General features: G+C 46.4%; 1 protein-coding gene across 1 annotated transcript in view; it reads left to right on the forward strand.

Moving 5' to 3' along the window:
- gbe1a (glucan (1,4-alpha-), branching enzyme 1a) overlaps window positions 1-15,880 on the forward strand; it is a 183,974-nt gene that overhangs the window by 162,211 nt on the left and 5,883 nt on the right. The window contains exon 15 of the mRNA XM_065004992.1: window positions 7,966-8,098. Coding sequence (XP_064861064.1) covers window positions 7,966-8,098 — 133 coding nt within the window. The remainder of the gene's footprint in view (window positions 1-7,965; window positions 8,099-15,880) is intronic.

Genomic DNA, 15,880 nt, shown 5'->3' on the forward strand with positions numbered 1-15,880 from the left:
TCATGTTAACTAGGGAGAGAGAGGAAACGGTGTCATGTTAACTAGGAGAGAGAGGGAAACGGTGTCATGTTGACTAAGGAGAGAGAGGGAAACGGTGTCATGTTGACTAAGGAGAGAGAGGGAAACGGTGTCATGTTAACTAAGGAGAGAGGGAAACGGTGTCATGTTAACTAAGGAGAGAGGGAAACGGTGTCATGTTAACTAGGGAGAGAGAGTGAAACGGTGTCATGTTAACTAAGGAGAGAGGGAAACGGTGTCATGTTAACTAAGGAGAGAGGGAAACGGTGTCATGTTAACTAGGGAGAGAGAGTGAAACGGTGTCATGTTAACTAGGGAGCGAGAGGGAAACGGTGTCATGTTAACTAGGGAGAGAGGGAAACGGTGTCATGTTAACTAAGGAGAGAGGGAAACGGTGTCATGTTAACCAGGTAGAGAGGGAAACGGTGTCATGTTAACTAGGGAGAGAGAGGGAAACGGTGTCATGTTAACTAAGGAGAGAGGGAAACGGTGTCATGTTAACTAGGGAGAGAGAGGGAAACGGTGTCATGTTAACTAGGGAGAGAGGGAAACGGTGTCATGTTAACTAGGGAGAGAGAGGGAAACGGTGTCATGTTAACTAGGGAGAGAGAGGGAAACGGTGTCATGTTGACTAAGGAGAGAGAGGGAAACGGTGTCATGTTAACTAAGGAGAGAGGGAAACGGTGTCATGTTAACTAAGGAGAGAGGGAAACGGTGTCATGTTAACCAGGTAGAGAGGGAAACGGTGTCATGTTAACTAGGGAGAGAGAGGGAAACGGTGTCATGTTAACTAAGGAGAGAGGGAAACGGTGTCATGTTAACTAAGGAGAGAGGGAAACGGTGTCATGTTAACCAGGTAGAGAGGGAAACGGTGTCATGTTAACTAGGGAGAGAGAGGGAAACGGTGTCATGTTAACTAGGGAGAGAGAGGGAAACGGTGTCATGTTAACTAGGGAGAGAGAGGGAAACAGTGTCATGTTAACTAGGGAGAGAGAGGGAAACGGTGTCATGTTAACTAGGGAGAGAGAGGGAAACGGTGTCATGTTAACTAGGGAGAGAGGGAAACGGTGTCATGTTAACTAAGGAGAGAGGGAAACGGTGTCATGTTAACTAAGGAGAGAGGGAAACGGTGTCATGTTAACCAGGTAGAGAGGGAAACGGTGTCATGTTAACTAGGGAGAGAGAGGGAAACGGTGTCATGTTAACTAAGGAGAGAGGGAAACGGTGTCATGTTAACTAAGGAGAGAGGGAAACGGTGTCATGTTAACTAAGGAGAGAGGGAAACGGTGTCATGTTAACCAGGTAGAGAGGGAAACGGTGTCATGTTAACTAGGGAGAGAGAGGGAAACGGTGTCATGTTAACTAGGGAGAGAGAGGGAAACGGTGTCATGTTAACTAGGGAGAGAGAGGGAAACAGTGTCATGTTAACTAGGGAGAGAGAGGGAAACGGTGTCATGTTAACTAGGGAGAGAGAGGGAAACGGTGTCATGTTAACTAGGGAGAGAGGGAAACGGTGTCATGTTAACTAAGGAGAGAGAGGGAAACGGTGTCATGTTAACTAGGGAGAGAGAGTGAAACGGTGTAATGTTAACTAGGGAGAGAGGGAAACGGTGTCATGTTAACTAGGGAGAGAGGGAAACGGTGTCATGTTAACTAGGGAGAGAGGGAAACGGTGTCATGTTAACTAGGGAGAGAGGGAAACGGTGTCATGTTAACTAGGGAGAGAGAGGGAAACGGTGTCATGTTAACCAGGTAGAGAGGGTAACGGTGTCATCTTAACTAGGGAGAGAGAGTGAAACGGTGTAATGTTAACTAGGGAGAGAGAGGGAAACGGTGTCATGTTAACTAAGGAGAGAGAGGGAAACGGTGTCATGTTAACCAGGGAGAGAGAGGGAAACGGTGTCATGTTAACTAAGGAGAGAGAGGGAAACTGTGTCATGTTAACTAGGGAGAGAGGGAAACGGTGTCATGTTAACTAGGGAGAGAGGGAAACGGTGTCATGTTAACTAGGGAGAGAGGGAAACGGTGTCATGTTAACTAGTGAGAGAGAGGGAAACGGTGTCATGTTAACTAAGGAGAGAGGGAAACGGTGTCATGTTAACCAGGGAGAGAGAGGGAAACGGTGTCATGTTAACTAAGGAGAGAGAGGGAAACTGTGTCATGTTAACTAGGGAGAGAGGGAAACGGTGTCATGTTAACTAGGGAGAGAGGGAAACGGTGTCATGTTAACTAAGGAGAGAGGGAAACGGTGTCATGTTAACCAGGTAGAGAGGAAACCAGGTAGAGAGGGAAACGGTCATGTTAACTAGTGAGAGAGAGGGAAACGGTGTCATGTTAACTAAGGAGAGAGGGAAACGGTGTCATGTTAACCAGGTAGAGAGGGAAACGGTGTCATGTTAACTAGGGAGAGAGAGGGAAACGGTGTCATGTTAACTAAGGAGAGAGGGAAACGGTGTCATGTTAACTAAGGAGAGAGGGAAACGGTGTCATGTTAACCAGGTAGAGAGGGAAACGGTGTCATGTTAACTAGGGAGAGAGAGGGAAACGGTGTCATGTTAACTAAGGAGAGAGGGAAACGGTGTCATGTTAACCAGGTAGAGAGGGAAACGGTGTCATGTTAACTAGGGAGAGAGAGGGAAACGGTGTCATGTTAACTAAGGAGAGAGGGAAACGGTGTCATGTTGACTAGGGAGAGAGAGGGAAACGGTGAACTGCAGCTAGAAGACAAAGAGAGAGGAGAGGAGACTGCAGGTGGAAAGAGAAAAGAAGGCAGAGATTTACATTTTGCTGGTTTGTTTTCAGACTGTGGGAGATTCACCCAGAATCAGAGAGGAGGAGGAGGAGGGAAAGAACAGAGGAAAAGATTCTACTTGTTCTCTTACATTGTGTGGCAGGTGTCCTCAGAGAGGGAGAGCGAGAGACCTAGTCCGTATTGTTAGGTGTAATTGTGCTGTATTCGTCCTCCATTTCACCAGTGTAACTTCAGCAAGGAATTCAAACGGCCTCGAGAGGACGAGTGCAGGTATCTTTGGACAGAACAGCAGGATATTGTCTTGTGTTTGCAGGTTTTAGGAGAAATCCCTCCAGAAGCTCCAATTTCCTTCTGAATCCCCTCTTTTTCTTCCCTCTCTCTCTCCCTCTGATCTGTTCTCTCTCTCTGTGTGATCCTTCTCCCTCTCCTAGCAGGTGATAAAGGACAGAGGTGGTATAATCTTTGTCATAAATTACGAGCCAGGCAGGTTGAGAGCAGGGGCAAGGGAAGCATTAATTGCCTCCGTGTGCGTGTCCACGTGCGTACGTGCCAGCACGCTTTAGCATGTTTTGTCTTGTCATATCCGGTGTCAACATTCAGTATGTGCCTTAGACCGCTGCGCTCCCGAGTGGGCTCCCGAGTGTGAGTGGGCTCCCGAGTGGGAGTGGGAGTGGGCTCCCGAGTGGGAGTGGGCTCCCGAGTGGGAGTGGGAGTGGGCTCCCGAGTGGTAGTGGGCTCCGGAGTGGGCTCCCGAGTGGTAGTGGGCTCCCGAGTGGTAGTGGGCTCCAGAGTGGTAGTGGGCTCCAGAGTGGTAGTGGGCTCCCGAGTGGGAGTGGGCTCCCAAGTAGCCTATAAGCTCCAGAGTGGTCTAAGGCACTGCATCTCAGTGCTAGAGGCGTCGCTACAGACCCTGGTTCGATTCCAGGCTGTATCACATCCGGCCGTGATTGGGAGTCCCATAGGACGGCACATAACAGTGTCGGCCGGGGGGAAGGCCATCATCGTAAATAAGAATTTGTTCTTAGCTGACTTGCCTGGTTAAATAAAGGGTTAAATAAATAAAAATAAATATATATATATGTAATGTTATTAAAGCCAGTCATTCCCTGAACTGTTTTCTGTAGATAAATCACTGAGGACCCCTAGTGGTGAATACTGGTCACTGACATCTAGAGAGGTAGAGAGTACATCCCAATAATCTCACCTTTCTTCCAAACTGTTGAAAGGAAAATGACTGGTAATAAGAAACCCACTAAACCCAATCCATTGCTTTGAAATGTGCTTCAGGAGGAAGTGTGTTCGGTATGTCATGTTGTGTTGAAGCCAGACTCCATCTCTTGATCTCTGTAAGCAGCTGAGGACCCCTAGTGGTGAGGATTGGTCACTGACAGTTGTGTTTGGAAGAGCATTCATTAGTACACCGTATAAAAACATTTTGTAACGGAAATATACCTATCCATCCCTACCTATACATCCCTACCTATCCATCCCTCCCTATACATCCCTCCCTATACATCCCTACCTATCCATCCCTCCCTATCCATCCCTACCTATACATCCCTACCTATCCATCCCTCCCTATACATCCCTCCCTATACATCCCTACCTATCCATCCCTCCCTATACATCCCTCCCTATATCCATCCCTACCTATCCATCCCTACCTATACATCCCTACCTATCCATCCCTCCCTATACATCCCTACCTATCCATCCCTCCCTATACATCCCTCCCTATACATCCCTACCTATCCATCCCTACCTATCCATCCCTACCTATCCATCCCTACCTATCCATCCCTATCTATCCATTCCTACCTATCCATCCCTACCTATACATCCATCCATCCCTACCTATCCATCCATACCTATCCCCCTACCTATACATCCATCCCTACCTATCCATACATCCCTCCCTATACATCCCTACCTATCCATCCCTACCTATCCATTCCTACCTATCCATCCCTACCTATCCATCCATCCCTACATATCCATCCCTACCTATCCATCCCTACCTATCCATCCCTACCTATCCATCCATCCCTTCCTATACATCCCTACCTATCCATCCCTACCTATCCATCCCTACCTATCCATCCATCCCTACCTATCCATCCCTACCTATCCATCCATCCCTACCTATCCATCCCTACCTATCCATCCCTACCTATCCATCCCTCCCTATCCATCCCTACCTATCCATCCCTCCCTATCCATCCCTACCTATCCATCCCTACCTATCCATCCCTACCTATCCATCCATCCCTACCTATCCATCCCTACCTATCCATCCCCTCCCTATACATCCCTACCTATCCATCCCTACCTATCCATCCCTACCTATCCATCCCTACCTATCCATCCCTACCTATCCATCCCTACCTATCCATCCCTACCTATACATCCCTACCTATCCATCCCTATCTATCCATCCCTACCTATCCATCCCTACCTATCCATCCCTCCCTACCTATCCATCCATCCATCCCTACCTATCCATCCCTACCTATCCATCCATCCCTACCTATCCATCCATCCATCCCTACCTATCCATCCCTACCTATACATCCATCCATCCCTACCTATCCATCCATCCCTACCTATCCATCCCTACCTATCCATCCATCCCTACCTATCCATCCATCCATCCCTACCTATCCATCCCTACCTATACATCCATCCATCCCTACCTATCCATCCATCCCTACCTATCCATCCCTACCTATCCATCCATCCCTACCTATCCATCCCTACCTATCCATCCATCCCTACCTATCCATCCCTACCTATACATCCATACCTACCTATCCATCCCTACCTATACATCCATCCCTACCTATACATCCATCCCTACCTATCCATCCCTACCTATCCATCCATCCCTACCTCTCCATCCATCCCTACCTATCCATCCCTACCTATACATCCATCCATCCCTACCTATCCATCCCTACCTATACATCCATCCATCCCTACCTATCCATCCCTCCTATCCATCCCTACCTATCCATCCATCCATCCATCCCCCTATCCATCCATCCCTACCTATCCATCCCTCCTATACATCCCTACCTCCCTACCTATACACCTATCCATCCATCCCTATCTATCCATCCCTACCTATATCCATCCCCTATATCCATCCCTACCTATCCATCCCTACCTATCCATCCCTACCTATACATCCCTACCTATCCATCCATACCTATCCATCCATCCTATCCATCCCTATCCATCCATCCCTACCTATCCATCCCTCCTATCCATCCTACCTACCATCCCTACCTATCCATCCCTACCTATCCATCCCTCCCTATCCATCCATCCCTATCTATCCATCCCTACCTATCCATCCCCCTACCTATCCATCCATCCCTACCTATCCATCCCTCCACCCTATCCATCCCTACCTATCCATCCCTACCTATCCATCCATCCCTCCTACCTATCCATCCCTACCTATCCATCCATCCCTACCTATCCATCCATCCCTACCTATCCATCCCTACCTATCCATCCCTCCCTATCCATCCCTACCTATCCATCCCTACCTATACATCCATCCATCCCTACCTCCATCCATCCTATCCATCCCTACCTATCCCATCCCTACCCTCCCTACCTATCCATCCCTACCTATCCATCCCTATCCATCCATCCCTACCTATCCATCCCTATATACCCATCCCCTACCTATCCATCCATCCCTACCTATCCATCCATCCCTACCTATCCATCCATCCCTACCCCATCCATCCCATCCCTACCTATCCATCCCTACCTATCCATCCCTACCTATCCATCCCTACCCCATCCCCTACCTATCCATCCCTACCTATCCATCCCTCCCTCCATATCCATCCCTACCTATCCATCCCTATCCCCATCCCTACCTATCCATCCATCCCTACCTATCCATCCCTACCTATCCATCCCTACCTATCCATCCATCCCTATCCATCCCTACCTATCCATCCCTACCTATCCATCCCTACCTATCCATCCCTACCTATCCATCCATCCATCCCCCTACCTATCCATCCATCCCTATATCCATCCATCCCTACCTATCCATCCATCCTCCCTATACATCCCTATCCATCCCTACCTATCCATCCATCCCTATATCCATCCATACATCCCTACCTATCCATCCCTCCCTTCCATCCCTACCCTATCTATCCATCCATCCATCCCCCTACCTATCCCTATCCATCCCCATCCCTACCTATCCATCCATCCCTACCTATCCATCCCTACCTATCCATCCCTACCTATCCATCCCTACCTATCCATCCATCCCTACCTATCCATCCCTCCCTATCCCTCCTTACCTATCCATCCATACCTACCTATCCATCCATACCTACCTATCCATCCATCCCTACCTATCCATCCATCCCTACCTATCCATCCATCCATACCTACCTATCCATCCCTACCTATCCATCCCTACCTATCCATCCATTCCTACCTATCCATCCCTACTTATCCATCCATTCCTACCTATCCATCCCTACCTATCCATCCCTATCCATCCATCCCTACCTATCCATCCCTATCCATCCATCCCTACCTATCCATCCCTACCTATCCATCCCTCCCTATCCATCCATCCCTATCCATCCATCCCTACCTATCCATCCCTACCTATCCATCCATTCCTACCTATCCATCCCTACCTATCCATCCATTCCTACCTATCCATCCCTACCTATCCATCCCTACCTATCCATCCCTATCCATCCATCCCTACCTATCCATCCCTACCTATCCATCCCTATCCATCCATCCCTCCCTATCCATCCATCCCTATCCATCCATCCCTATCCATCCATCCCTACCTATCCATCCATCCCTATCCATCCATCCATCCATCCATCCATCCCTATCCATCTCTACCTCCCTCTTTATATCCCTCCCTCTGTCCCACCCTCCATCTCTCCCTCCCTCCATCTCTCCCTCCATCTGTCCCTCCCTCCATCTCTCCCTCCATCTGTCCTTATATCCCTCCATCTCTCTCTCCATCTCTCCCTCTCTCCATCTCTCCCTCTCTCCATCTCTCCCTCCATCTCTCCCTCCATCTCTCTCTCCCTCCATCTCTCCCTACATCTCTCCCTCCATCTCTCCCTCCCTCCATCTCTCCCTCCATCTCTCCCACCCACCCTCTATCCTTCCTTAACCCCCCTCAGATATCGTATCAAGCTGGACAGTGATGCTGAGCAGTATGGGGGACATGGTCGACTGGACACAGACACAGAGTTCTTCACCGAACAGGAACCATTTAAAGGCGTGAACGACCAATGGCAGCCACACTCTTTGAAGGTAGGTAGGCTACAGTACCGCTGGGTGGGTGTTAGGTCCAAGTCGGTTCCTCTGCAGTATGGTTCTGCTTTGCTTCATCCACTTTTTATCCATGTTGTTGTTGTTGGCAGACGCAGGTTGTGGCAGACGCACATACAAACACACACACACACATAAAATAAAGGTAGTGTCCTGCTAATACTGAATATGCAGTTTCTGCTCCCAATTACTGTCATTCTCTCCTCTGTCTTTCTCTCTCGCTCTCTCTTTGGTTCTCTCTCTTTCTCTCTGGCTCTGGCTCTCTCTGGCTCTGGCTCTCTCTCTCTCTCTCTGGCTCTCTCACTCGCTCTGGCTCTCTCTCTCTCTGGCTCTCTCTCTCGCTCTGGCTCTCTCTCTCTCTCTGGCTCTCGCTCTGGCTCTGGCTCTCTGGATCTGGCTCTCTCAATTCAATTCAAGGGACGTTATTGGCATGGGAAACATGTTAACATTGCCAAAGCAAGTGAAGTAGATAATAAACAAAGTGAAATAAATTACATTTACACTTACAGAAGTTCCAAAAGAATACAGACATTACAAACGTCATATATATATATAGCCTAGGGCCTACGGCGGCCTTTCTCAATAGCAAGGCTATGCTCACCGAGTCTGTACATAGTCAAAGCTTTCCTTAAGTTTGGGTCAGTCACAGTGGACAGGTATTCTGCCACTGTGTACTCTCTGTTTAGGGCCAAATAGCATTCTAGTTTGCTCTGTTTTTGTTAATTCTTTCCAATGTGTTAAGTAATTATCTTTTTGTTTTCTCATGATCTGGTTGGGTCTAATTGTGTTGCTGTCCTGGGGCTCTGTGGGGCTCTGTGGGGTGTGTTTGTGAACAGAGCCCCAGGACCAGCTTGCTTAGGGGACTCTTCTCCAGGTTCATCTCTCTGTAGGTGATGGCTTTGTTATGGAAGGTTTGGGAATCGCTTCCTTTTAGGTGGTTGTAGAATTTAACGGCTCTTTTCTGGAGTTTGATAATTAGTGGGTATCGGCCTAATTCTGCTCTGCATGCATTATTTGGTGTTTTACGTTGTACACAGAGGATATTTTTGCAGAATTCTGCGTGCAGAGTATCAATTTGGTGTTTGTCCCATTTTGTGAAGTCTTGGTTGGTGAGACCTCACAACTATAACTGATTCAAGTATTTTTAGCCAGATCCTAATTGGTATGTTGAATTGTATGTTCCTTTTGATGGCATAGAAGGCCCTTCTTGCCTTGTCTCTCAGATCGTTCACAGCATATTTTTTTTTAACCTTTATTTAACTAGGTCAATTAAGAACAAATGTTTATTTACAATGACGGTCGAACCAGGACGACGCTGGGCCAATTGTGCACTGCCCCAATCACAGCCGGTTTGTGATACAGCCTGGATTCGAACCAGGGACTGTAGTGACGCCTCTACCACTGCGATGCAGTGCCTTAGACCGCTGCACCACTCGGGAGTTACCTGTGGCGCTGATGTTTAGGCCAGTTTTTTTTTTTGTGCTCTAGGGCAACGGTATCTTGATGGAATTTGTATTTGTGGTCCTGGAGACTGGACCTTTTTTGGAACACCATTATTTTGGTCTTACTGAGACTTACTGTCAGGGCCCAGGTCTGACAGAATCTGTGCATAAGATCTAGGTGCTGCTGTAGGCCCTCCTTTGTGACAGAAGCAACAGATCATCAGCAAATAGTAGACGTTTGTCTTCAGATTTTATTTTTTGCAGACTGCCCTCGCCAAGTCGTTGACATTTTCAGTTGAAGTCGGAAGTTTACATACACTTAGGCTGGAGTCATTAAAACTCATTTTTCAACCACTCCACACATCTTGTTAACAAACTATAGTTTTAACAATTCAGTTAGGACATCTACTTTGTGCATGACAAATCAAAATCAAATCAAATCAAATGTATTTATATAGCCCTTCGTACATCAGCTGATATCTCAAAGTGCTGTACAGAAACCCAGCCTAAAACCCCAAACAGCAAGCAATGCAGGTGTAGAAGCACGGTGGCTAGGAAAAACTCCCTAGAAAGGCCAAAACCTAGGAAGAAACCTAGAGAGGAACCAGGCTATGTGGGGTGGCCAGTCCTCTTCTGGCTGTGCCGGGTGGAGATTATAACAGAACATGGCCAAGATGTTCAAATGTTCATAAATGACCAGCATAAGGCAGAACAGTTGAAACTGGAGCAGCAGCACGGCCAGGTGGACTGGGGACAGCAAGGAGTCATCATGTCAGGTAGTCCTGGGGCATGGTCCTAGGGCTCAGGTCCTCCGAGAGAGAGAAAGAAAGAGAGAATTAGAGAGAGCATATGTGGGGTGGCCAGTCCACTTCTGGCTGTGCCGGGTGGAGATTATAACAGAACATGGCCAAGATGTTCAAATGTTCATAAATGACCAGCATGGTCGAATAATAATAAGGCAGAACAGTTGAAACTGGAGCAGCAGCACGGCCAGGTGGACTGGGGACAGCAAGGAGTCATCATGTCAGGTAGTCCTGGGGCATGGTCCTAGGGCTCAGGTCCTCCTCCTCCGAGAGAGAGAATTAGAGAACGCACACTTAGATTCACACAGGACACCGAATAGGACAGGAGAGGTACTCCAGATATAACAAACTGACCTTAGCCCCCCGACACATAAACTACTGCAGCATAAATACTGGAGGCTGAGACAGGAGGGGTCAGGAGACACTGTGGCCCCATCCGAGGACACCCCCGGACAGGGCCAAACAGGAAGGATATAACCCCACCCACTTTGCCAAAGCACAGCCCCCACACCACTAGAGGGATATCTTCAACCACCAACTTACCACCATCCTGAGACAAGGCTGAGTATAACCCACAAAGATCTCCGCCATGGCACAACCCAAGGGGGGGCGCCAACCCAGACAGGATGACCACATCAGTGAATCAACCCACTCAGGTGATGCACCCCTTCCAGGGACGGCATGAGAGAGCCCCAGTAAGCCAGTGACTCAGCCCCTGTAATAGGGTTAGAGGCAGAGAATCCCAGTGGAAAGAGGGGAACCAGCCAGGCAGAGACAGCAAGGGCGGTTCGTTGCTCCAGAGCCTTTCCGTTCACCTTCCCACTCCTGGGCCAGACTACACTCAATCATATGACCCACTGAAGAGATGAGTCTTCAGTAAAGACTTAAAGGTTGAGACCGAGTTTGCGTCTCTGACATGGGTAGGCAGACCGTTCCATAAAAATGGAGCTCTATAGGAGAAAGCCCTGCCTCCAGCTGTTTGCTTAGAAATTCTAGGGACAATTAGGAGGCCTGCGTCTTGTGACCATAGCGTACGTGTAGGTATGTACGGCAGGACCAAATCAGAGAGATAGGTAGGAGCAAGCCCATGTAATGCTTTGTAGGTTAGCAGTAAAACCTTGAAATCAGTCCTTGCCTTGACAGGAAGCCAGTGTAGGGAGGCTAGCACTGGAGTAATACGATCAAATTTTTGGGTTCTAGTCAGGATTCTAGCAGCCGTATTTAGCACCAACTGAAGTTTATTTAGTGCTTTATCCGGGTAGCCGGAAAGTAGAACATTGCAATAGTCTAACCTAGAAGTGACAAAAGCATGGATAAATTTTTCTGCATCATTTTTGGACAGAAAGTTTCTGATTTTTGCAATGTTACGTAGATGGAAAAAAGCTGTCCTTGAAATGGTCTTGATATGTTCTTCAAAAGAGAGATCGGGGTCCAGAGTAACGCCGAGGTCCTTCACACAAGTTATTTTTCCAACAATTGTTTACAGACAGATTATTTCACTTATAATTCACTGTATCACAATTCCAGTGGGTCAGAAATTTACATACACTAAGTTGACTGTGCCTTTAAACAGCTTGGACAATTCCAGAAAATGATGTCATGGCTTTAGAAGCTTCTGATAAGCTAATTGACGTAATTTGAGCCAATTGGAGGTGTACCTGTGGATGTATTTCAAGGCCTACCTTCAAACCCAGTGCCTCCTTGCTTGACATCATGGGAAAATGGAAAGAAATTAGCCAAGACCTCAGAAAAAGAATTGTAGACCTCCACAAGTCTGTTTCATCCTTGGGAGCAATTTTCAAATGCCTGAAGGAACCATGTTCATCTGTACAAACAATAGTACGCAAGTATAAACACAATGGGACCACGCAGCCGTCATACCGATCAGGAAGGAGACGTTGGTGCGAAAAGTGCAAATCAATCCCAGAACAACAGCAAAGGACCTTGTGAAGATGCTGGAGGAAACAAGTACCAAGTATCTATATCCACAGTAAAACGAGTCCTATATCGACATAACCTGAAAGGCTGCTCAGCAAGGAAGAAGCCACTGCTCCAAAACCGCCATAAAAAAGCCAGACTACGGTTTGCAACTGCACATGGGGACAAAGATCATGCTTTTTGGAGAAATGTCCTCTGGTCTGATGAAACAAAAATAGAACTGTTTGGCTGTAATGACCATCGTTATGTTTGGAGGAAAAAGGGGGAGGCTTATAAGCCGAAGAACACCATCCCAACCGTGAAGCATGGGGGTGGCAGCATCATGTTGTGGGGGTGCTTTGCTTCACAAAATAGATGGCATTATGAGTAAGGAACATTATGTGGATATATTGAGGCAACATTTCAAGACATCAGTGAGGAAGTTAAAGCTTGGTCACAAATGGGTCTTTCAAATGGACAATGACCCCAAGCATACTTCCAAAGTTGTGGCAAAATGGCTTAAGGACAACAAAGTCAAGGTATTGCATTGGCCATCACAGAGCCCTGACCTCAATCCTATAGAAAATCTGTGGGCAGAACTGAAAAAGTGTGTGCGAGCAAGGAGGCCAACAAACCTGACTCAGTTACACCAGCTCTGTCAGGAGGAATGGGCCAACATTCACCCAACTTATTGTGGGAAGCTTGTGGAAGGCAACCCAAAACATTTGACCCAAGTTAAACAATTTAAAGGCAATGCTACCAAATACTAATTGAGTGTATGTAAACTTCTGACCCACTGGGAATGTGATTAAAGAAATAAAAGCTTAAATAAATTATTCTCTCTACTATTATTCTGACATTTCACATTCTTAAAATAAAGTGGTGATCCTAACTGACCTAAGCCAGGGAACTTTTACGAGGATTAAATGTCAGGAATTGTGAAAAACTGAGTTTAAATGTATTTGGTTAAGGTGTCAGTGAACTTCCGACTTCAACTCTGTTGAATAGGGTGGGGCTTAAGCTGCATCACCCTACGGCCCTGTGGAAAGAAATGTTTTGTTGTTGCCAATTTTATCCGCACACATGATTTTTTAATGTCGTATGTTTTTCTGTCAACACCACTTTCCATCTATTTGCATTTGTCTTTGTTTTGGTTTGTTTGTTTGTCAATCAGGGTGTGCAGGATGAATACATGGTCTGTCGTACGGTAATTTGGTAAAAAGGCCATTTGACATTTGCTCAGTACATTGTTGTCATTGAGGAAATGTACAAGTCTGCTGTTAATGATAATGCAGAGGTTTTTCCCAAGGTTACTGTTGACACATATCCCACGGTAGTTATTGGGGTCAAATTTGTCTCCACTTTTGTGGATTGAGGTGATCAGTCCTTGGTTCCAAATATTGGGGAGGATGCCAGAGCTAAGAATTATGTTGGAGTATAGCCAATTGGAATTTGTGGTCTCTATATTTTATCATTTCATTGAGGATACCATCAACACCACAGGCCTTTTTGGGTTGGAGGGTTTGTATTTTGTCCTGTAGTTCATTCAATGTAACTGGAGAGTCCAGTGGGTTCTGGTAGTCTTTAATAGTTGATTCTAAGATTTGTATTTGATCATGTATATGTTTTTGCTCTTTATTCTTTGTTATAGAGCCAAAAAGATTGGAGAAGTGGTTTACCCATACATCTCCATTTTGGATAGATAATTCTTCGTGTTGTTGTTTGTTTAGTGTTTTCCAATTTTCCCAGAAGTGGTTAGAGTCTATGGATTCTTCAATTGCATTGAGCTGATTTCTGACGTGCTGTTCCTTCTTTTTTTGTTTTGTTTTTGTTGCACATTCAGAGGTTAAAACTTCCGTGGGAATATAACGGGATTATATGGGAATTAACGGAAATATATACAAATTAATATCAATACCATTTAAATGTAATGTTTCTTGCAATATATATATATACCATATGATATGGAGACATAAACCTTTTACCATAAGTAGACATACTTGATTGATACATAATTGCAAATGATTAAATCCTTCCAATATATATATTTTTTAAACAATTTAGTTACTGATTGAACTTTAATTAAATGAGTTGACTCTTCACATGGGATGATTTCACTGAACCATAAAAGAAAGAGAATATTGAATGATCCCCAATGATCAATCGCATCTCCCAAAACCTTTTCAACACCTATAAAATGATAGTCTAGAAACTAAAGCATTGGTTGTCTTCCTCTCAGGCTTCCATGTCTTCTCACTGCACCTTCTCAATGTCCACCTCTTGAACATCAGACTCTGAGGCATCATCTTCACGGTCACTGTCCAACCTTGTTGAGGATGGCTCGATGTCAGGCTCAAAAAGCCTCAATATTGCGTGCTTTGGTGTGTGTGTTCCCAAACAAGGACCAGTTGCGCTCTGAGGCGGCTGATGTTGGTGGGATTTGGAGGATGATGGAGGCAACAGGGGAAAAAATCCTCAGATCCACAAAGTCCCTTCCACCAGGTGGCTGATGAGATATGTTGGCACCACTGCCATATTGCATCTCCATCCCAAAGCCCTCGCCAGACTGCCAAGAACCCTTATCCAGGTCAAGGTGGCGAGACACGGTAGTGATGACACCATAGGCTTTGTTGATCTCAGCACCAGACAGGATGCTCTTGCTAGCATACTTGGGGTCCAACATGTACACTGTGGCGTGTTTGGGCTTCAGGCAGAAGTCTTCATGCTTTTTGATGTGTTTCAGAACTGCAGTTTCCTCTGCTTGGAGCAACAGTGAAGTGGGCAGGGCAGTACGGATTTCTTCTCTTACATCTACAAGCAGAGTCTGAACATCAGACAGGATGGCATTGTCTCCCTCAATCCTTGCAACGGCTACTGCTATAGGTTTTAGGAGTTTCAGGCTGTTTACCACGCTCTGCCAAAATACATCATCCAGGAGGATCCTCTTGATGGGGCTGCCCATATCGGCAGACTGTGATATGGCCATTTCTTGGAGAGACTCGTTCCCCTCCAGGAAACAAACATGATAACAACACTTGTAACTTGATGAACCGTCACATACCTAACCATTTCCTTGGCTGTCTTGTGGAGTGTATCCATTGTTTTCAGTGCCATGATGTCCTTGAGGAGCAGATTCAATGCATGAGTAGCACAGCATATGGATGTGATGTGAGGGTAGGACTCCTTCACTTTAGACCAAGCAGCCTTCATGTTTGCAGCATTGTCAGCAGTGCAAATACCTTCTGTGGTCCAAGGTCATCAGACTGCCTTCAGCTCATCTGCAATGTAGAGACCGGTGTGTCTGTTGAGGTGGACATGATGTACTTAATTATTCCTTGCCTAAGAACATTCAACCACTTATCAGAGATGATTGCAATAGTCTGCTTTCTCTATGATTTGCTTGACCTTCACTTGAACTCTGTTGAACTCTGCATCCAGCAAATGAGTAGATAAAGCATGTGTGGTTGGAGGGGTGCATGCTGGACGAAGAATGTTCAGAAATCTCTTCCAATACACATTGTCTGTGAGCATCAGAGGTGAACCAGTTGTACACACAGCTCGAGCAAGACATTCATCAGCATTTCTCTGACTACGTTCCTCCA

The sequence above is a fragment of the Oncorhynchus nerka genome, linkage group LG19, assembly GCF_034236695.1.
Source record: "Oncorhynchus nerka isolate Pitt River linkage group LG19, Oner_Uvic_2.0, whole genome shotgun sequence".
NCBI classification, from domain to species: Eukaryota; Metazoa; Chordata; class Actinopteri; order Salmoniformes; family Salmonidae; genus Oncorhynchus; species Oncorhynchus nerka.